General features: G+C 48.2%; 1 protein-coding gene across 1 annotated transcript in view; it reads left to right on the top strand.

Annotated features, from left to right (window-relative positions):
* Window positions 1–2,171: 2,171 nt before the first annotated feature.
* The window catches only part of MAPKAPK2 (MAPK activated protein kinase 2), a 378,176-nt gene continuing 358,425 nt past the window's right edge, over window positions 2,172–21,922 (top strand). Inside the window, exon 1 of the mRNA XM_068266238.1 lies at window positions 2,172–3,111. Within this exon, the coding sequence (XP_068122339.1) occupies window positions 2,872–3,111 (240 nt within the window). The 5' untranslated portion in view covers window positions 2,172–2,871. The remainder of the gene's footprint in view (window positions 3,112–21,922) is intronic.

The following is a 21,922-nucleotide window of genomic DNA, read 5'->3' as shown; positions in this document are numbered from 1 at the left end:
TCCTGCACCCGAGTACTTCTAAAGACAAGCGGCTTTGTACTGCACATGCACAAGTGTGCAATCGCATGGTACGGAACTGCCTGTCTTCTGAAGCACTTGAGGACAGGAGGGCTTCCAGAAGTGGCAAATTTGAATTAGGTACAGCGCTGAAAGAACTCCACTGATAGAGGACAGGGAAAGTTCAATAGGAGAGTATTCTCTCTATGTGAAAGTATATGACTTTTTTCAAGTTGCTACACATTTGGCATTCTTTATACAGACATTCTAAACGCTGGAGATTCCCTGTGACATATTCCACTCACTGTCACACAGACTGACTCACTTGCTGGCTTCTGCAGCTGCTGCTCACTGCATAGCTCCCAACTGTCCCTCTTTTGGAGGGACAGTCCCTCTTTGAGAGCCATGTCCCTCTGTCCCTCTTTCCTCCTCATTTGTCCCTCTTTCAGGACTTTGTCCCTCTTTCTATGTAAATATATAAATTGATCTGCTAAAAATGTGTTTGATTGACTCTAAACGTTATTCCCATCCTTTAAATTGATATATTACTGATTTTAAAATGCTAATATGAAGGAAAATGAACCAGGATAGAAAGGACCAGTGTGGTTTGAATTATAAAACAACATATTTTTCTTATGAAATCTTTATGGTATGCGTGAGTAGGGTTGTGACCGGGGGGGGGGGGGGGTGATCAGGGGTGTGGCAGGGGCGGTAGCTTAAGTGTCCCTCTTTCTCATCTCAAAAAGTTGGGAGGTATGTCACTGTGGCTTGAAAGTGTGTACAGGAGTCTGCGTGTCTCCCCTCCTGCAGAGCAGTCTTTTCACAGCATTTCTCATGTGTGGGAGACTCCCTGACTTCACTACAGGATATTTATGTTATGAGGGAGAGCCAGGTCACAGTTTTGCTGCTGCCCAGAACACTTACTTATTCCTGTCTGGCTTTGATGCGGACTGAGCTGCCAGCAACAGTGCTAGGGATGCCCCTCTCTCTCTCTCTCTCTCTCTCTCTGACTCTGAGTGACTGACTGGAGGGAGGCGCCAAGAAGATAAACAAACAAGAGGCTCACTTAGATGCATGGATGGAGGGAAGAGGACGCTAGACTGACTGCAGTCACTGCCTCCTCTCTGTGATGTGTGACTGGCTGGGCCGGTGTTGTGTCTGATTACGCTGCCTGTGGATTTGCGCTGCCCCGCATGCGCAGTAGGAGACTGTGCGGCCACATTTCCTATAGAATGATGCTGCTGGAGGTAAAATACTAAATATCTCCGCTCCCACACCTCTTACACTCCCCACATTTTCAGGGTAGAGAGGGGACCCCCCGAACTACCTCTATACCAAATTGCAGCCCCCGAGACCCGCTGGTTCCCGAGATATATTTCTCTAATCTATCTCCTGAACCAGCGGGTCTCGGGGGCTGCAATTTGGCATAAAGGTCGTTCGGGGGGTCCCCTCCCTACCCTCAAAATTTGGGGAGTGTAAGAGGTGTGGGAGCGGAGATATTTCGTATTTTATCTCCAGCAGCATCATTAACTTCACACTGAGCATGCGTGCTACTCAGTGTGAAAGGGAGCTTCCGGGCAGCGCAATCAGACATTACACCGGTGTTGTGTCTGATTACGCTGCCTGTGGATTTGCGCTGCCCCGCATGCGCAGTAGGAGACTGTGCGGCCACATTTCCTATAGAATGATGCTGCTGGAGGTAAAATACGAAATATCTCCGCTCCCACACCTCTTACACTCCCCAAATTTTCAGGGTAGATAGGGAATTTCTCTAATCTATCTCCTGAACCAGTGGGTCTCGGGGTGCAATTTGGCATAGAGGTCGTTCGGGGGGCCCCCTCCCTACCCTGAAAATTTGGGGAGTGTAGGAGGTGTGGGAGCGGAGATATTTCGTATTTTATCTCCAGCAGCATCAGTAACTTCACACTGAGCATGCGTGCTACTCAGTGTGGAAGGGAGCTTCCGGGCAGCGCAATCAGACATTACACCGGGCTAGGCTGCCTGCATCACTTCAAGCTGCCTCTCTCTTATTGGGCAGCAGAGGAGCCATTGTTCCAACATTTTAGCATACCCGACAGAATAGCATACATTTAAAGTGATATAGTCCTTTTAAGTAGAATCAGTGTCCCCTTGCACCAAAAAGCCCATCTCTCATTGCACGCTGCACGGGACTCGGAGGAGGAGGGAGGCTGAGAGAGGGGGGAATAGATCAAAGGAATGTATATGTATTTAGACGGACTATTGCCCAGGAAATAGGAGCACTATGGACAGCAGTTTTTTAAGAGCATTTTTACTGACAGTCCGTCTTTTTACGGACGCTTGGCAACCCTGAGTGTGAGCAGATAACTGGTGCCTAGTGGTGAATGTATTGCTTTCAGGATCCTGTGTGAAAGATGCCTAAGAAGGCAAAATTCTATTTTCAAAGCTCTGTAAAATGTTAAACCAAACTTCCACGTTACTCTGGGAAAATTCTAGTCTAGTTTGTAGTGACCGCTTTGAAAAAGGGCATCGCCCTTTTAAGAGAGTCAGCTGAGACTCAATTCGAGGCTATGACGTCGTTGGTGGGAGTGATCTGGCAGTGGAATGTTTTATGGATAGCAGCGTTATGGAAGTTGATCGCAATCTGCAATGAGTAGAAAATGCAAACTTTTAAGAACATTTTAATTGAATCACGTACTGTGGTGTTGAGAAGAAGTTGATTAACTCGCCGGTGATGTTATTGCCAATACATTCAGTGTAGCCGTTTGCAGACGACACGTTGACATCGAGTTTAATAACGTGGACAGAGATAAGTGATTTCTCAAGTTGGTACGCTTAATAAGTTGAAATGTTCGCTTAATAAGTTGAAACGTAATCGAAGTCTTTCCAGTGTATATGCGAATTTCGATTATGATGAATCCAGGGCTTCCTTTCCCTCTCTCCCCAACGCTAAATCAGCCTCTTGTTCAACAACAGCCAGCTCCACACCAGCAGCAGTTTAAATCTACAGTTCCAGTTAAAAAGAATGCGATAACTGATGAATACAAAGTGACAAACCAAGTCTTGGGTCTGGGTATCAATGGAAAGGTATTAGAGATCTTCAGCAAAAAGACTGGAGAGAAGTTTGCTTTGAAGGTAAATGCAGTTTTCTTTTTAGAAGTATAACATTGCATAACTTTTGTTGATTAAGTAGTTATTTTATGAAAGCAAAATGCTTCATGTTGTGTACTTGAGAAGAGGGAAGGGTCTGGATCACATTGGGCTCTATTCTCAAAGACTTCCCGCATGCGGTAAAGTACATGCGGGAAGTTTGCACCCAAAATACCGTCAAGTTTGCATTCTCTAAATTTTCCGCATGTTTTTGCCGCATGCGGAAAAAGTGTGGTAAAAGTGCGGGATTCATGCGGAGAACTTTCCGCAAAAGTCGGTATTTTTCGCAATAAAAGATCAATTCTCAAAAATGTTCAGGCGCATCATTTCGTCGTTAATTACCGATTTTTTTTTTTTTTTTTTTTTTTTTTTTTTTTTTTTTTTAATCACCTACAAGTAGTAGGTGATATATTCCGAATCCCATTGACTTTAATGAAGTGTGGAGGCTTAAGGGCTGTGCTTGCTGGACTTTAACTTTTTTTTTTTTTAAACACTTTTTCATGCGACCTTTTTACCGCATGATTCCCGCATGAATAATGGCTGTTTCCGCATCTTTTTTCCCGCATGCGGCAAACATGCAGAAAATGTTAGTGAATGCTAAAAAAATGCGGAGTTTACCGCTGGCGGGAATTTACCGGTAAAATTTTGCGGTACTTTTGGCTCTTTGAGAATAGAGCCCATAGAGTCTTCTTGGTGCTCTCCTTGCTCTTGTTCCACTGCTGTCCCCTTTCAAAATTCTTGCCTTTGGTACTCCTTGGAAAGCTTGAGGCACAGACTGGCCAGGGGGGAAGGGGGGGGCGATTGCTCCCCAGGCCACCTTTCATTCAGTGATTTAGGGCCAGTCCAGTGCCTGGTGTATTCAGGTATGTTGCTGTAAGGCAATGTGAAACACTAGGCTCCCTGATAAAAGTGCAATTTGAGGGCAGGCAAGCTGGTAAATATACACAGCTTGATGCAGAGCTTGCCTGGATAGGCCATGGGCAAAAATCTGTCTGGTCTCTCCCCATTGTTATGACTGCATGTGTGGATAAGGTGTTATACAAGTTGAAAAGTTTTTGACTGTCCCTAGACTCCAGGAGGGCTGCTTTCTGATTTGTGTGAGAGACTGGCAGGGACATGAGTCATATTACAGGCAAGTAGTCTCTGTGTGATGTGGGACTGCAATACAGATTTTCAGAGCGATTTATGAATGAATCGCTCTGAAAAATGCTACATTTTCTGTGACAGAAGAAGAAAAGCGTCGGCACTACAGTATTTGTGCTGAATTTAGAAGGATATAGCATATAGTACACAGCTCTTCATCCACACTTTTGGTATTGATAGCGTGCTCTGGTTGATTAGAAGTTTCAATACAATAAAGGAGAGGAGAGGGAGACAATCGGCACTGCTTCTATTGCTATTTAATCCAGAGTGCGGTGGAACACATGTAAAAAATCCAAGACAGTGTATCTTCAAATTGTGGCATCAAAAATATTCATTCAACGTAAACATGCATGAACATACCATTGTCTGAGGTGGTGTAGTGGCGGTGGGTGCTGGGCACAGATAGCCTTTCGGCCTTACGGCGGTCTAGAGCGGCCATTTTCGCCGCATGCTGAGCTTTCAACAGTATAAAGCCCAGCAAGTGACAGCACACATTGCAGCCTCCGTAGAAGCGCAGATTTTGCGTGAAACAGCCGTAAGGCTATCTGTGCCCAGCACCCACCACCACTACACCACCTCAGGCAATGGTATGTTCATGCATGTTTACGTTGAATGAATATTTTTGATGCCACAATTTGAAGATAAACTGTCTTGGAATTTTTACATGTGTTCCACCGCACTCTGGATTAACCATTTGCCGACGGCCCACAGCTGATGGGCGGCAGCAAAGTGGACGCCGAAAGGACCACAATACGCCCATCGGCGGCGGCTCCTTTCGGCTCTGCGGGGCAGCGATCGCTGCCCCTGGCAACAGGCTCCGCCCACCCGCGACGTCATCCCACCGGCCGTAGGTAAGCGCCGGCGGGATGTTTACCGTTCGATCGCCGCAATTAAATCGTATAATACGTTTTGTAATGTATACAAAGCATATTATACAGGCAGCCTCCTGCCCTGGTGGTCCCAGTGATCAAGGGACCACCAGGGCAGGCTGCAGCCACCCTAGTCTGCACGCAAACACACTGATCTGGCCCCCCTTCCCTCTGCCCACAGCACCCCTCAGACCCCCCCAGACCCCTGTTTGTACCCAATCACCCCCCTCCTAACCACTCATCAATCACTCCTTGTCACTGTCAATGCTATTTTTTTAGTTTAGGTCCTAAACTGCCCCCTGGGGGCTCCTGATCTACCCCCTAGACCCCCACCTCTGTGTACTGTATACATCTATTCTCCCCTGTAATCACCTGTCAATCACCCCCTGTCACTAACACTGCCCCCTGGGGGCTCCTGATCACCCCCCCCCCCCGTGTACTGTTTACATTTATCCTCACCCGTCAATAACCCCCTGTCACTGCCACAGGGGATCAGACCCTAACCTGCCTCTTACAGGCATCTGATCACCCGCCTGCACCCTCAGATCGCCCGCAGACCCACCCTCAGATCACCTCCAAAGTGCATTGTCTACATCCGTTCTGCCATCTAATCACCCACTGATCACCCATCAATCACCCCCTGTCACCACCTGTCACTGCTATCCATCAGATCAGACCCCTATCTGCCCCTAGGGCACCCAATCACCGCCCACACCCTCAGAACACCCTTAGACCCCCCCCCGTGTACTGTATACATCTATCCTCCCCTGTAATCACCTGTCAATCACTCGTCAATCACCCGTCAATCACCCCCTGTCACTACCACCCATCAGATCAGACCCTAACCTGCCTCTTACGGGCATCTGATCACCCACCCACACCATCAGATCGCTCACAGACCCACCCTCAGATCACCTCCAAAGTGCATTGTTTACATCTGTTCTGCCATCTAATCACCCATCAATCACCCCCTGTCACCACCTGTCACTGCTACTCATCAGATCAGACCCCTATCTGCCCCTAGGGCACCCAATCATCCGCCCACACCCTCAGAACACCCTCAGACCCCAGCACTTATCACCTTGCCAGTGCATTGCTTGCATCTATCCTCCCCTCTAATCACACCTTGATCACCTCCTGTTACCACCTGTCACCCCCTAGCACACCTACCCATCAGATCAGGCCCTAATTTGCCCCGTGTAGGCTCCTGATCACTCTGCCAAACCCTCAGATCCCCTTCCGATCACCTCCCCAGTGCATTGATTGCATCTATTTTCCCCTCTAATCACCCCCTGAGACACCCATCAATCACCTCCTGTCACCCCCCCCCCAGCACTCCTATCCATCAGATCAGGCCCAATACAACCTGTCATCTAAGAGGCCACCCTGCTTATGACTGGTTCCACAAAATTCGCCCCCTCATTAGACCACCTGTCAAAATTTGCAGATGCTTATACAGCTGAACAGTCATTTTGAGGCACTTGGTTTACATACGACTACTCACGGTTTTAGGCCCCTAAAATGCCAGGGCAGTATAGGAACCCCACAAGTGACCCCATTTTAGAAAAAAGACACCCCAAGGTATTCCGTTAGGTGTATGACGAGTTCATAGAATTTATTTTTTGTCACGTTAGCGGAAATTGATTTTTATTGTTTTTTTCACAAAGTGTCATTTTCCACTAACTTGTGACAAAAAAAATAAAATCTATGAACTCACCATACTCCTAACAGAATACCTTGGGATGTCTTTTCTAAAATGGGGTCACTTGTGGGGTTCCTATACTGCCCTGGCATTTTAGGGGCACTAAACCGTGAGTAGTCTAGAAATCAAATGCCTCAAAATGACCTGTGAATAGGACGTTGGACCCCTTAGCGCACCTAGGCTGCAAAAAAGTGCCACACATGTGGTATTGCCGTACTCAGGTGAAGTAGTATAATGTGTTTTGTGGTGTATTTTTACAGATACCCATGCTGGGTGGGAGAAATATCTCTGTAAATGACAATTTTTTTTATTTTTTTATTTTTTTTACACACAATTGTCCATTAATGCACAGTATTTATGGCCCCATATTTTATAATTGTTTAATTAGAGGACCACTTGTTTGATTAAATACTTGGAGATACAATATATTATATATCTTAACATTTTTGGGTGTGAGGTCTTACAATACGGATATGTGTTATTATTATTATTATTATTATTATTATTATTATTATTATTGTTCATGTACACCGCTGCTATCAAGACAAGACAAGACAAATAACATCGATATTGCGCTTTTCTCCTTGCGGACTCAAAGCGCCAGAGCAGAGCAGCAGCCACTAGGGCGCGCTCTATTGGCAGTAGCAGTGTAAGGGAGACTTGCCAAAGGTCTCCTACTGAATTAGTGCTGGCTTACTGAACAGGCAGAGCCGAGATTCGAACCCTGGTCTCCTGTGTCAGAGGCAGAGCCCTTAACCATTACACAATCAGCCAACTATCACCTTTTGGTGAATTTTAATATTGTTTTTAATTGTGTTTGCTTATCATCAAATAAAGATATTGTAATTGGAATTATATTTGGAGTGGTCTGGTGCTGCATATTGGGTACTTTTTCTCCCTTCTTTTATCTATGATAACCTTATTATCTTGGGTGTGCCCCCCCCCCCCCCCCCGAGACACTCATGTAGACGGAGGTCATTGCTTCATTGTGATACGCAAGCCCCTTCACCGCGGCAAGGTAACAATCACAAAGGGGAATTGACGCATGTGCATGCCTTTTTGTTTTGTTGTTGCAGCTTCAGTGCAGCCAGAAAAATTAGGCAGGCATATACACGCACTAGAAAAAAATTGTTATTGAGTTTGTTAGCGGGCGCTACTAGCCGCGGCCTTAAAAATTCAGGAATCCGCCTGGAGTCCTGGACCCTGTTGGTGGTGGAGGAGAAGGCAGGAAAGCAGCCTGCTGGCAGAGATGCTGTGTTAGAGACCGACTTAATTTTGGTGCAGGCAGTCACACGGCGTGCAGGCAGAGATGCTGTGTGTGTGGGGACTGACTTAGTCTTCGGGCGAGCAATAGCCCTACGGGATCCATGCCTCATTCATTTTGATAAAGGTGAGGTACTGAACACTTTTTTGACCCAGGCGACTTCTCTTCTCGGTGACAATGCCTCCAGCAGCGCTGAAGGTCCTTTGACAGGACGCTTGAGGCAGGGCAAGACAGAAGTTGGATGGCAAATTGTGACAGCTCTGGCCACAGGTCAAGCCTGCGCACCCAGTAGTCCAGGGGTCCATCGCTGGTCAGAGTGTCTATATCCACACTTAAATCAAGGTAGTCGGCTACCTGCCGGTCAAGGCATTGGTGGAGGGTGGATCCGGAAGGGCTAAGGCGAGGCGTTGGACTAAAGAATGTTTGAATGTCCGCATGACATCACCATGAGATCACTAGAATGTCCTGTCCTTGCCTGCGTGGACATGGGAGAAGGATTACTGGCAGTGGTACCTTTGTTCCGTTGTGCTGTGACATCACCCTTAAACGCACTGTAAAGCATAGTTGCCAGCTTGTTCTGCAAGTGCTGCATCCTTTCTGCCTTCAGGTGAGTTGGTAACGTCTCCGCCACTTTGTGCCTATACCGAGGGTCTAGTAGCGTTGCCACCCAGTACAGGTCATTCCCCTTGAGTTTTTTTTATACGGGGGTCCCTCAGCACGCTGGACAACATGAAAGACGCCATCTGCACAAATTTGGATGCAGATGTACTATCCATCTCCTGCTCTTTCTTAGTGATGTCAGGTAAGATCCCCCCCCCAGCCACGAACAATACCACGGGAAAGTTGAGCAGCACAAGCCGCCTGCGACGCCTGCTGCGGTTGTTCTTCTGCTACCTCCTCCTACAAAAAAAAAAACACCTTCCTCCTCATCTGACTCCTCTTCCCCACACGACTCTTCCTCCTCCTCCTCCTTCCCCCTCTGTGCTGCCGCAGGTGTTGAGGATTGGAAACATCTGGTTCTACTGAGATTTGATCCCACAACTCTTCCTCCTGTTCATGTTCACGCTCCTCCACCGTTTGATCCACCACTCTACGCACGGCACACTCCAGGAAGAAAGCCTATGGGATCAAGTCGCTGATGGCGCCTTCACTGCGCCGTGTAAGACCGCCTGACATGCCCACACACCTTCCTGGACTGCTTCAGGGCGTCCTGTAAGCCTGGGTACTTACACACAAATCTTCAGCACATGTGCCATGCAGGGTACATGTGTCAACTTTCCCAAATTCAAAGCGGAAATGAGATTGCTGCCGTTGTCACACACCACGTTGCCGATCTCCATTTGGTGCGGGGACAGCCACTGATCCACCTGTTTAAGAGCAGCCAGGAGAGCTATTCCAGTGGGACTGTCCGCTTTGAGGCAAGACATGTCTAAGATGGCGTGACACCGTCGTACCTGGCATGCAGCATAGGCCGTGGGGAGCTAGGGCTGTGTAGCTAGAGAGGAATTTGCAGCACCAGTAGAACAGCACTGCCACTCAGCCAAAGAGGAGGAGGACGACAGTAAAGAGGATGTAGCAGGAGGAGAAGTAGAGGAGATGGCAGGAGGCCTGCCTGCAAGCCGTGGAGGTGTCGCAACTAGATCTGCTGCACAGCCACGTACTCCCTGCTTGCCAGCGGTCACCAGGTTGACCCAATGGGCTGTGTAAGTAATGTACCTGCCCTGACCATGCTTGGCAGACCAGGCATCCGTGGTCAGATGGACCCTTGACCCTACGCTGTGTGCCAGAGATGACACAGCTTGCCTTTCAACTTTATGGTACAGTTTGGGTATCGCTTTTTTGAGAGAGAATTGCGGCCTGGTAGGTATCTTCCACTGTGGTGTCCCAATGGCCACACATTTTCGGAAGGCCTCAGAGTCCACCAGCTGGTATGGTAACAGCTAGCGAGCTAACAGTTCCGTCAAGCCAGCTGTCAGACGCCGGGCAAGGGGATGACTGGCGGACATTGGTTACTTCTGCTCAAAGATTTCCCTCAGACACCTGACTGCTGCTGTGGGCAGAGGAGCAGGAACCGCTGAAGGTGAGAGGCGGAGTGGAGGAGGGTGGCTGTGATTGTGAAGGTGCAAGGGAGAAAGCTGCTGAAGATGATGCACCTGAAGGAGGGTGGCTTTACTTTTGTGTGCTGCTTTTCCTCAGGTGGTCTTACCATTGCAGTTTGTGCCTTTTCTGCATGTGCCTTCGTAAGCCAGTTTTCCCTACGCGGGTTTTGGCCTTTCCACGGCTCAATTTTTGGTGGCTGAGAGAACAGATGGCATTGCTCTCATCTGCGGCAGACACACAAAAAAGTTCCACACCGCTGAGCCCTGGGGTGTGGGCACTATGGTGGCGTCAGCAGCTGACGTTGAAGGGCATGTTGGCTGGCTGTCCATAGGTAGCGATACATGGCGCTGGACACTGCCACCAGCTGTTTCTGAAGATGAGCTCCCTCTGCTTCTTTCAGCAACTCGTCTCCTCCTACTCCTTTCTGACTCCCCCTCTGAACTGTCCCCCTGGTCATCTTGTCTATTAGGATCCCACAAGGCAGCCATGGCAGTATCCTCATCATAATCATCCTCCCCAGCTTCGCTTGTATCAGACACCGCTAGAACTGCACCAACAGCAGGTACTTCATCATCCTCCTCCATCATCCTCCTCCTCACACCTTACGTCCATAGTGTCATCTAACTCAGACATATGAGGTGGTGTAACTTGCTTAGCGCCTTCAGCTTGTTGTAACAATAATGGCTGTGAATCAGTGAATTCCCCACCAAATAACTCCTGCGAAGTGTCATATGTAGCGGATGTGGTGCTTGCACTGGAGTAGCGCTGGTGGCTGCGGAAGATGAGGTGTTCTGTGTTAAATAGTCAACCACGTCCTGACAATCTTGGGAGTTGATGGCACGTGCCTTCTTCTGAGCACTGTATTTTGGTCTAGGGCCACACAAAATCATGTCAACACGACCTCGAACAGACTAACAGACCTGCTGGGTGGCCTGCCTCTGGGTCTGCCTTTGCCGTTGCCTCTGCCTGTTTTCTCCATATCGGGGGGGGGGGGGGGGATGAAGTGAAAGGTATGCACTGACTTGACTAATACAATGTGCAGTGAAAGATATGCAGTGACTGGTATTACAATACAATGTGCAGCTGTCACACAGGTGTAGTTAACAGGTATGCACGGACTGGTATCTAAAAGTGTTCAGTCACACAGGTGCAGTGAACAGGTATGCAGTGATTGGTATTACAAATGTGCAGCTGTCACACACAGGTACCGTGAACAAGTATGCAGTGACTGGTATATAATAACACTGCATGCGGTCACGTAGGTGCACTTAACAGGTATGCAGTGACTGGTATCAATACAATGTGCAGCTGTCACACACACAGGTATCGTGAACAGGTGCAGTGACTGGTATATAACACTGCGTGCTTCTGTCACGCAGTGGTGCTCGGATGTAGGTCGTGATCACGATTTGCCATGATTTCACAACCATTTTTACGCTATTTGGCACGGGTATTCGTCGCCGTGGGTCAATTTTCAATTACTAAAATCCACTTTGTCAGACCGTGAATGCGTACATTCGAATGCATTCACGCTCATGAAAATGGTGCAAAAGCCGTGGTTAGGTCGGGATAAGCGGAAGTAGGCGGAAGTGACTTCCCGGGGCCAGTCAGAGGCCCCCAGCCAGGCCCTCCTCTAAAAAGCGGCGGCCATGATGAAAAGCTCCGTCTTTGCTAGACTCTGGTACTGAGAGGATCATCTCCAGGCCATTGTTGCTTCAGCAAGAGTGTGTCAATCCCTAGTGTTTTCAGTCCTTACATTGCTGTGATACTGTACTTGATAGTTGTATTTAGCTAGCTAGCATGTTAGTGAGTTTTAACTTCAGTTAGCTGTAGTCAGTGTAGTCATAATAGTGAGAGAGTGTACTGATTAGTGTGTTTAGTGCAGGCAGGCAGGTTCAGACTGATTGTACAGCTCACTTGTATTCAGCTCATTAGCCAGTAATACACTTAAGTTACTACTTACAGACAGTCACACTGCCAGTACTGTTCATTCAGTAAGTTTCCTGAATGACATTGTACTGCTCACTGGTATTATTCATCTCATTAGCCAGTGATTCCCTTCATTTACGTTGCACTGTGCTGACTGGTATTATTCAGTTCATTTGGCAGTGATTCCCTTCAGTTACGTTGTACTGTGCTCACTGGTAGTATTCAGTTCATTTGGCAGTGATACCCTTCAGTTACGTTGTACTGTGCTCACTGGTATTATTCATCTCATTAGCCAGTGATTCCCTTCAGTTACGTTGTACTGTGCTCACTGGTATTATTCAGCTCATTAGCCAGTGATTAGCTTCAGTTACTATTTACAGACAGTCAGACTGCCACTGCAGTTCATTCACCACGTTTCATGAGCCTATCATGAGTTTCTCACAGACCTCCGCTGTGAGCAGCACTCGCAACAGCCAACGCCCCACGCAAGTTGTGACATCCACCCCAGCAGCCAGTGGTCAGCAGCCCTCCCCGGACAAGAGCGTTGTGTCCCTCAGTCTGGCGTCTGGGCAATTATTGAGGGCTGCCGTTGAGGAGATAATGGGGCCTGATGTGGAGGAGGAGGTTGGGCTCGGGCAGCATCCCAAGTTTATGTTGAGGACGATGAGGGGTCTGTGTCTGGGGATATTGGGGTGGCAGAGGTGGTGGGGGTCAGGAGAAGAGTTTTTTTGATGATGATCGGGACCATCTGTATGTGCCTCAGACCCCGGGTCCACAGATGCATGTCATTTTTTGGGCAGCACTATCAAACTGTGGTACTACCAGTAAGTTGCCATGGTCCTTCTGTGCTGCCGCACTGACCGGCCGATTTGTACTCCTGATTCAGTCGCTGCTAAAGTCTGCCTTCACACTGCCCGGGTCCACTGACAACTCTGCAGTCATTTCATTGGTATCGCTGCAAAAAAGAAAAACTTTTTTTGCGTCAGCCACTCATCCTGGTGGCCACAGTGCAGCAGGGAAACCTCCAGCACATCTCCTGCTTGGCCCACATTTTTAATCTCGTGGTGCAGCGAACTTCCGCAAATGCTCGGTTCATGCGAACTTTCACGATCTGCAATAGACTTCAATTGGGATGTGAACTTAGAAAACTAGAAATATTTATGCTGGCCACAAAAGTGATGGAAAAGATGTTTCAAGGGGGTCTAACACCTGGAGGGGGGCATGGATGAGTGGCATACACGCCAAAAGTCCCGGGGAAAAATCTGGATTTGACGCAAAGCAGCGTTTTAAGGGCAGAAATCAGATTGCATGCTAAATTGGAGGCCTAAAGTGCTTTAAAACGTCTTACATGTGTATACATCAATCGGAGTGTAATCAGAGTACTGCTTCACACTGACACACCAAACTCACTGTGTAATGCACCGCAAACAGCTGTTTGTGTAGTGACGGCCGTGCTGGACTGGTGCTCACCATGGCGAGAGTGCAGGCCGTGGCGGTTATCAACAGGGCTGTGGGAGTCGGTACAAAAATCCACCGACTCAGTTTAGGATTCCTCCGACTCCAACTCCTCGACTCAGACTCCTCTAATTTGCATATTACAATCTTGTTGAATGAAAGTATGTAACATGAAAATCATCTCTTAACTGCCAACGCTTAGGAATTTTAAAAGACAACTGAAGTGAGAAGGATATGGAGAATGTAACTGTGGGTGCATGTAAGAGTGATGTGCAGGGGAATAAGGAGATACTTCCTCTATTACACATTCTTCATGCACAATCTGAACCAAGTTTATGGGTGATGGACAACACCTCTGTGTTCAATGTGCACAACATTCTCAGTGGATTCCCTGCAGCTCTGTGAAGAGTGCATATGTAGGGTATAGTAATACTGTATAACAAAGTACACCTGAGACAGATGAAATTAAAGTTTTATACATACCTGGGGCTTCCTCCAGCCCCCTTCAGGCTAATCAATCCCTCGCTGTCCTCCTCCGCTACCTGGATCTTCTGCTATGAGTCCAGGTACTTGAGCCAGTCTGGCGTAGTGCGCATGCACACACTCCGCCGCCGGGAGCGTATTACACCTGCACAGCATTGTTGCGCAGGTGCAGAACGCTCCTGGCTGTGGAAGCGGCATGCGGCCGGACTGCGCTGACTGGCTGAATTACCAGGACTCATAGCAGAAGATCCAGGTGGTGGAGGTGGACAGCGAGGTACTGATTAGCCTGAAGGGGGCTGGAAGAAGCCCAAGGTATGTATAAAACTTTTATTTTCATCCTTCTCAGGTACCATTTAATTCGTAGTCACCAAACCAAATTTTAACATATCAAATTATTTGATTTCATGAGCAAAGAGAGTGCGCACATTTTCATAAATCAGAATCAACGCAGAATTATTTCCATCTCATTGACCATCTCTATTAGTGACACGGCTACACATCAGGCTTTATTCTTACAGCATAGATGTTATTTAGTATATATGTTACGGCCAGAACCCGAAGTTTGGCCACTTCTAGTTCTGGCCGGCCACTTCGGGTTCTGGTCGGCCAATGCGCGAAGTGGCTGCTGCGCTGCGGCCAATGTTAGAAATGGAATGATTCCTCTGAGGTTAATGTATCTTCTGGCCGCAGCGCAGTGGCCAAACGTATAACAACGTAGTGAATTTATTGCAATTCAGCCGGCGGCAATGTAACAATTCAAGCCGCCGGCTTTTTCTCTACCTCTCTCTCCTCCCCCCCCCCCCCCCCCCCCCCCCCGCCTCTCTCGCTCTCCTATGGGCCGCCGGCGGGGACACGCGTGTCCCCCCGCAGTCGTTCGTCGCGGCAGGGGAATCCTGCTGTTCTTGCAGAGCGGGTGCTGGCAGAAGCAATGTCTGCAGCCTCCCCGCTCTGCTGCCCTGGCGCCACGAACGACTCCCGGGGACACGCATGTCCCCGCCGGCTGCCCATAAGAGGAGAGAGAGGCAGAAAAAAAAAAAGCCGGCGGCTTGAATTGTTACATTGCCGCCGGCTGAATTGCAATAAATTCACTAAGTTGTTATACGTTTGGCCGCTGCGCTGCGGCCAGAAGATACATTAACCTCAGAGGAATCATTCCATTTCTAACATTGGCCGCAGCGCAGCGGCCACTTCGCGCATTGGCCGGCCAGAACCCGAAGTGGCCGGCCAGAACTAGAAGTGGCCAAACTTCGGGTTCTGGCCGTAACATATATAAGAGATTCCTGTGTACACATCAAATATACAGTCACAATCAGATGTGTATATCTGACTTTAAAAATACGGTGACTGCTTTATTGAAGCAGCACAAGTAATTAATTTTGATTGGTTTATTTCATTTTTGTGGACTAAGCACAGCTATTACTGTAAGTATCAATTATTTATGATGACTATTACCTGAGAAATAGAACATTTTATCATATTTTCTATTTTAATTACAGTTTAAATTCATTAGTCGGTGCATTTTTTTCCCGACTCGACTCCAGGCACCCAAAATTACTCCGACTCCACGACTCTGACTCCACAGCCCTGGTTAGCAAGCCCAGGCTGTGGTAGCTCAATGATAGAACAACAGGGACTGTCCAGCTGATCGAATTTGGTCTGACCACAATGAAGCAACGACCTTATTATCTTGGGTGTGTTTACCCCCTCCCCTGAGACTCTCATATAGCAGTCGGTCACTGCTTCATTGTGATACGCAAGCCCCTTCACTGCGGCAAGGTTATTATTATTATTATTATTTATTGTATGTATAAAGCGCCAACATATTACGCAGCGCTGCACAATAGATAAATGGGTTAACATACAAGGTAGAACATACAGGAAACTCGCAACAAAACAAGATCATGCAAATGATTTGATAACAATACAGTGTCATAGGTCCAAATAGAGACTGGTCTAGTCCTCGAGAGGGGTGATTGTCAGTAAGATTGCATAATCAAGCTGGAAACACTAGGGAGGAGGGCCCTGCCAGAGGCTTACAATCTAAAGGGTGGGGGTGGAGACAATAGGTGCATCTTTTGAGAGGGTGTCTAACAGAACATATTATAGTGCTGGTGTAGGGGGGTATGCGAGCATGAAAAGGTGAGTCTTGAGAGCTTGTTTGAAGGTATTAAAGGTGAGAACAAGTTCCAGAGAGTAGGGGCAGCCCTGGTGAAGTCCTGCAATCGTGCATGTGACTGAGATATGCGTGGTGCGACTAGTCGCAGGTCATTGGAGGATCGGAGGGGGTGGACTGGTATGTGCCTGTGGACCAGATCAGAGATGTAGGTCAGGCAGGTCTTGTGCACTGGTTTGTAGGCCAAGCACAGGATTTTGAAATTGATCCTAAAGCTGATGTGGAGCCAGTGTAGGGCTTTACAGAGCGGAGTTGTAGAGGCGCTGCACTGAGAAGAATGTATCAGTCTGGCTGCCGCATTCATTACCAATTGAAGTGGGGCAGTACGGTTAGAGGGGAGGCCAGAAAAAAGAGAATTGCAGTAGTCTAGGCGGGAGACAAGGGCGTGGATAAGGAGTTTAGTGGTGTCAGGAGACAGGTAGGAGCGGATCTTGGAGATGTTACGGAGGTGGAAGTTGCAGGATCTGGCAATACCTTGGATGTGGTGTGTAAAGGATCACGAAGGGGAATTGACACATGTACATGTTCTTAATTTTGTTGCTGCGGTGCAGCCAGAAAAATTAGGCAGGCATGCACACGCACCTGAAAAATTATTATAGCTGCTGCTACAGCGGCCTTAAAAATTCAGAAATCCGCCTGGTGTCCTGGACACTGTTGGTGGTGGTGGAGAAGGCAGTCAAGCGGCCTGCAGACAGAGATGCTGTGTGCGGGGACTGACTTAGTCCTCGGGTGGGCAGTAGCCCTCCGGGATTCATGCCTCATTCATTTTGATAAAGGTGAGGTACTGAACACTTTTTTTTGACCCAGGCGACTTCTCTTCTCGGTGACAATGCCTCCAGCAGCGCTGAAGGTCCTTTCTGACGTCCTGTCAGAAAGGACCTTCAGCGCTGCTGGAGGCATTGTCACCGAGAAGAGAAGTCGCCTGGGTCAAAAAAAAGTGTTCAGTACCTCACCTTTATCAAAATGAATGAGGCATGGATCCCGGAGGGCTACTGCCCACCCGAGGACTAAGTCAGTCCCCGCACACAGCATCTCTGTCTGCAGGCCGCTTGACTGCCTTCTCCGCCACCACCAACAGCGTCCTGCTTGATGCAGGGCGAGACAGGAGTTGGATGGCAAATTGTGACAGCTCTGGCCACAGGTCAAGCCTGCGCACCCAGTAGTCCAGGGGTCCATCGCTGGTCAGAGTGTCTACATCCACACTTAAATCCAGGTAGTCGGCTACCTGGCGGTCGAGGCATTGGTGGAGGGTGGATCCGGAAGGGCTAAGGCGAGGCGTTGGACTAAAGAATGTTTGCATGTCCGACATCACCATGAGATCACTAGAATGTCCTGTCCTTGCCTGCGTGGACATGGGAGGATTACTGGCAGTGGCACCTTTGTTCCATTGTTCTGTGACATCACCCTTAAACGCACTGTAAAGCATAGTTGCCAGCTTGTTCTGCAAGTGCTGCATCCTTTCTGCCTTCATGTGATTTGGAAACGTCTCCGCCACTTTGTGGCCATACCGAGGGTCTAGTAGCGTTGCCACCCAGTACAGGCCATTCCCCTTGAGATTTTGTTATACGGGGGTCCTTCAACAGGCTGGACAGCATGAAAGACGCCATCTGCACAAATTTGGATCCAGACGTACTATCCATCTCCTCCTGCTCTTCCTCAGTGACGTCAGGTAAGCTTCCCCCCCCCCCCCCCCCAGCCACGAACATTACCACGGGAACGTTGAGCAGCACAAGCCCCCTGTGACGCCTGCTGCGGTTGTTCTTCTGCCACCTCCTCCTCCAAAGAAAACGCCTTCATCTGAGTCTGACTCCTCTTCCTCCTCCCCCCTCTGTGCTGCCGCAGGTGTTGAGGAAACATCTTGTTCTGAGAATGGATCCCACAACTCTTCCTCCTGTTGCTGTTCACGCTCCTCCACAGCTTGATCCACCACTCTACACACTGCATGCTCCAGGAAGAATGCGTACGGGATCAAGTCACTGATGGCGCCTGTGACGCCGTCGATATGACATATCGAATGCGTCATGGAGTCACAAACGCAAGTTTCTTTGCAAACCAACCAAAATAACATTTGTTGGTTTAAAATCACTTTTTTTTTTCTCTCTCCTTCCTGGCTCTACTAGCAAGCCCTGGCAGTTTTGTGTGAAATTTGTCACCTAGCGTTTCTGGGAAGTTATATAGCCCCATCCATCACAGATGAGCCTGGCATAAATCGTAAAGCCCAAGTTTCTGAGAGAATGGTGTCTCTAGCTTTCACACCTCCACACAGAACTAGCAAATGCCCAGATCTTATTAGTTTCTCTCTGGAAGCAGCTGACCTACTGTGACCTCAGGAATCCCAATATCCATATTTCCTTCACATTTTCTTCATAATTCATGGCATAGCAAATCTCTATGCCCATCAAATCTGCACAGGTTGTGGGATTCCGCAGGACACTGGTTCTGAGAGGTTTACGGACCAATCTGACTCCCAGATCTAGCGTAAGACTGTTTTAAAATAACCCTCTAATACCCCAGGGGTCTGATCCCCCAAGTTTGGTATCAACGTTCTTGATAAATTCTGACAAACCTAAAAATGCACACCTATCATGATTCAGGTATATTCCTGTGTGCATGAGGGGTGGGCATATCTCCTGTTCCAAAGAGGTGTGTGATCCATGCCCCCTAACCCCTCCTGGTGGTGGCTATAACTACAGAGAGGCCAGAAAGCTCTGGGTCCAAGTCCATCATCTGGAATCTTTGTCTATAACATCTGACAAGCCAGCTGGACACTGGCAAAATCTCCATTTTGGATTATTCCTATCACGGCCTTTGGCCACATGGCAATCGCCATCTTGGACTTTTCAACAAAGACTTGCAATTGCCGCATGGACTACCAATAACGGTATTTGAACTGTATATTCAGACATTCTGTTTCTTTTCATCTCTACTCTTTCTATCAAACCAAACTGTTCTAAAGTAAGCTCTGTGTGTATGTAGTTTTAGAATAAAACTAAAGATTTTTATTGTTCAGTCTTGTGCCTGTTCTGGTCATCTGATTGCTGCTATAACGAATCTGCCCTCTGAAGAGTCAGTCATACTACCGCATTGTGTTATGATTTGCTTATAAATTGTTGATTTGCTAGCTAGGTTGTAAATAACCGTTTCTTCCTTCTAGGATTAGCTAGTATCCGATTTCCTGTGCGAAATCAATAACTTTAGTTTTCTCGATTGGATACAATCGAGATTGCATCATATATGGACCCAGTAACCTTTCTTTAACGTCGCATTGCTCACAGTCTAAGCCTTCGGAAGTGACTATTCCCCGAACGGTGACTGGAGCATGTTGAACGTGATTGGGCTGGCTACCGTATTATGCTAGCGGGAGTCTCTTTCCTCCCTACTGAACTGGAAGAGTGGTGGCAGTGTATTTACCTGATTTCCAGCGTGATTGTTAGTTTACTGATTGTATATACAGTCACGATTGTACATGTATGGGCACCTCCAACCAATCTTAACTGTTTACTATGCACACAGTGAATTTGTCTCCAGCAGTCTCTAGTGCATGAGTCCTGCATGGTAACAGTGGCCTAGTAATACGGGATTGGTGAATGTTTGTCCCATTACATATTGTCGACAGCTGCGCAATCAATCTTCATTGTCAGTCTGTTCACCGTACTTCCTGCGTATGCTAACGGGAGCAGATTAGATGGGATTGGCACGCCTTTCTCCCTCTGATGATCCAGCAACCGGTCTCGTTGTCCGTCTGCACCCATACTAAGTTCCTGCATACTCTAACGGTAGCAGATCTATACGGGATCGCGGGGCTGGATTGTCACAGCGCCTTAACTGCAACTCACCAGGTTGGTCACCTACTCAAACGGCCGCATGAGCCTGCAGGCATTTCGCATGAGTGCCCAGTTCTTGGGCCAGAACATCCCCATCCTTCTACTGTAGTTGTAGAGACAGGTGACGGCTTTCTCCTGTTGTAGCAGGCGAGAGAACATAACGAGGGTCGAATTCCAGCGAGTCGGGCTATCACAAATCAGGCATCTCACCAGCAAGTTGTTTCTCCGCTGAATATCGGCCAAGCGTGCCATGGCCGTGTAAGACCGCCTGAAATGCCCACACAACTTCCTGGCCTACTTCAAGACGTTCTCGAAGACTGGGACACAAATCTTTGAATGACTAGATTCAGCACATGTGCCATGCAGGGTACATGTATCAGCTTTCCCAAATTCAAAGCGGAAGTGAGATTGCTGCCGTTGTCACACACCACGTTGCCGATCTCCAGTTGGTGCGGGGTCAGCCACTGATCCACCCGTTTGTTAAGAGAAGCCAGGAGAGCTGCTCCAGTGTGACTCTCCGCTTTGAGGCAAGACATGTCTAAGATGGCGTGACACCGTCGTACCTGGCATGCAGCATAGGCCGTGGGGCTATGTAGCTGGAGAGGAGATCGCAGCACCAGTAGAGTTGAACTGCCACTCAGCCATGGAGGAGGATGATGACAGCGAAGAGGATGTAGCAGGAGGCCTGCCTGCAAGCCGTGGAGGTGTCACAAGTTGGTCCGCTGCAATGCCACGTACTCCCTGCTTGTCAGCGGTCACCAGGTTGACTCAATGGGCTGTGTAAGTAATGTACCTGCCCTGACCGTGCTTGGCAGACCAGGCATCCGTGGTCAGATGGACCTTTGACCCAATGCTGTGTGCCAGAGATGACACCTTTTGCCTCTCAACTTCACGGTACAGTTTGGGTATCGCCTTTTTTAGAGAAATAATTGCAGCCTGGCATCTTCCACTGCGGTGCCCCAATGGCCACAAATTTACGGAAGGCCTCAGGGTCCACCAGCTGGTATGGTAACAGCTGGCGAGCTAACAGTTCCGCCAAGCCAGCTGTCAGACGCCGGGCAAGGGGCTGACTGGCAGAAATTGGCTTATTTCGCTCAAAGATTTCCCTCATGGACACCTGACTGCTACTGTGGGCAGAGGAGCAGGAACCGCTCAAGGTGAGAGGCGGAGTGGAGGGTGGCTGTGATTGTGAAGGTGCAAGGGTGAAAGAGGCTGAAGATGATGCACCTAAAGGAGGAAGAGGAGGAGGGTGGCTTTTCTTTTGTGTGCTGCTTTTCCTTTGGTGTTCTTCCCATTGCTGTTTGTGCCTTTTCTCCATGTGCCTTCGTAAGGCAGTTGTCCCTGTTGGCCTTTCCACGGCTCACTTTTGGTGGGCAGAGAGAACAGATGGCATTGCTCTGATCTGAGGCAGACACACTAAAAAATTTGCCAAACCGCTGAGCCCCCCTGGGGTGATGGCACTATGGTGGCATCAGCAGGCTCTGATTGAAGGGGTGTGTGTGGGGTGTGTGGTGTGTGTGTGTGTGTGTGGGGTGTGTGTGTGTATATAGATGTGGGTAGTGGGGGTGTGTGTGTGTGGGTGTGGGTGTAGTGTAGTGTGTAGGGTAGTGGGTGTATAGTAGTATGTATAGTGTGTATATGTAGTGTGTGGGGAGTGTGTGGGGGTGTGTGGGTGTGTGTAGGGAGGGGGATATAGTGTGTGTATAGTATATATAGTGAGTTAGTGTGTAGTATAGAGTGTGTGATAGTAGTAGTAGTGATGTGTGTGTGTGTAGTATAGTAGTAGTATATATAGTATATATATATATATATATATATATATATATATAGTATATAGTATATAGTATATATTAC

This window comes from Hyperolius riggenbachi, chromosome 2, assembly GCF_040937935.1.
Source record: "Hyperolius riggenbachi isolate aHypRig1 chromosome 2, aHypRig1.pri, whole genome shotgun sequence".
In the NCBI taxonomy this organism is placed as follows: Eukaryota; Metazoa; Chordata; class Amphibia; order Anura; family Hyperoliidae; genus Hyperolius; species Hyperolius riggenbachi.
Note: the sequence above shows the minus strand (reverse complement) of the source record. Positions and strands in the feature narration are given on the sequence as shown.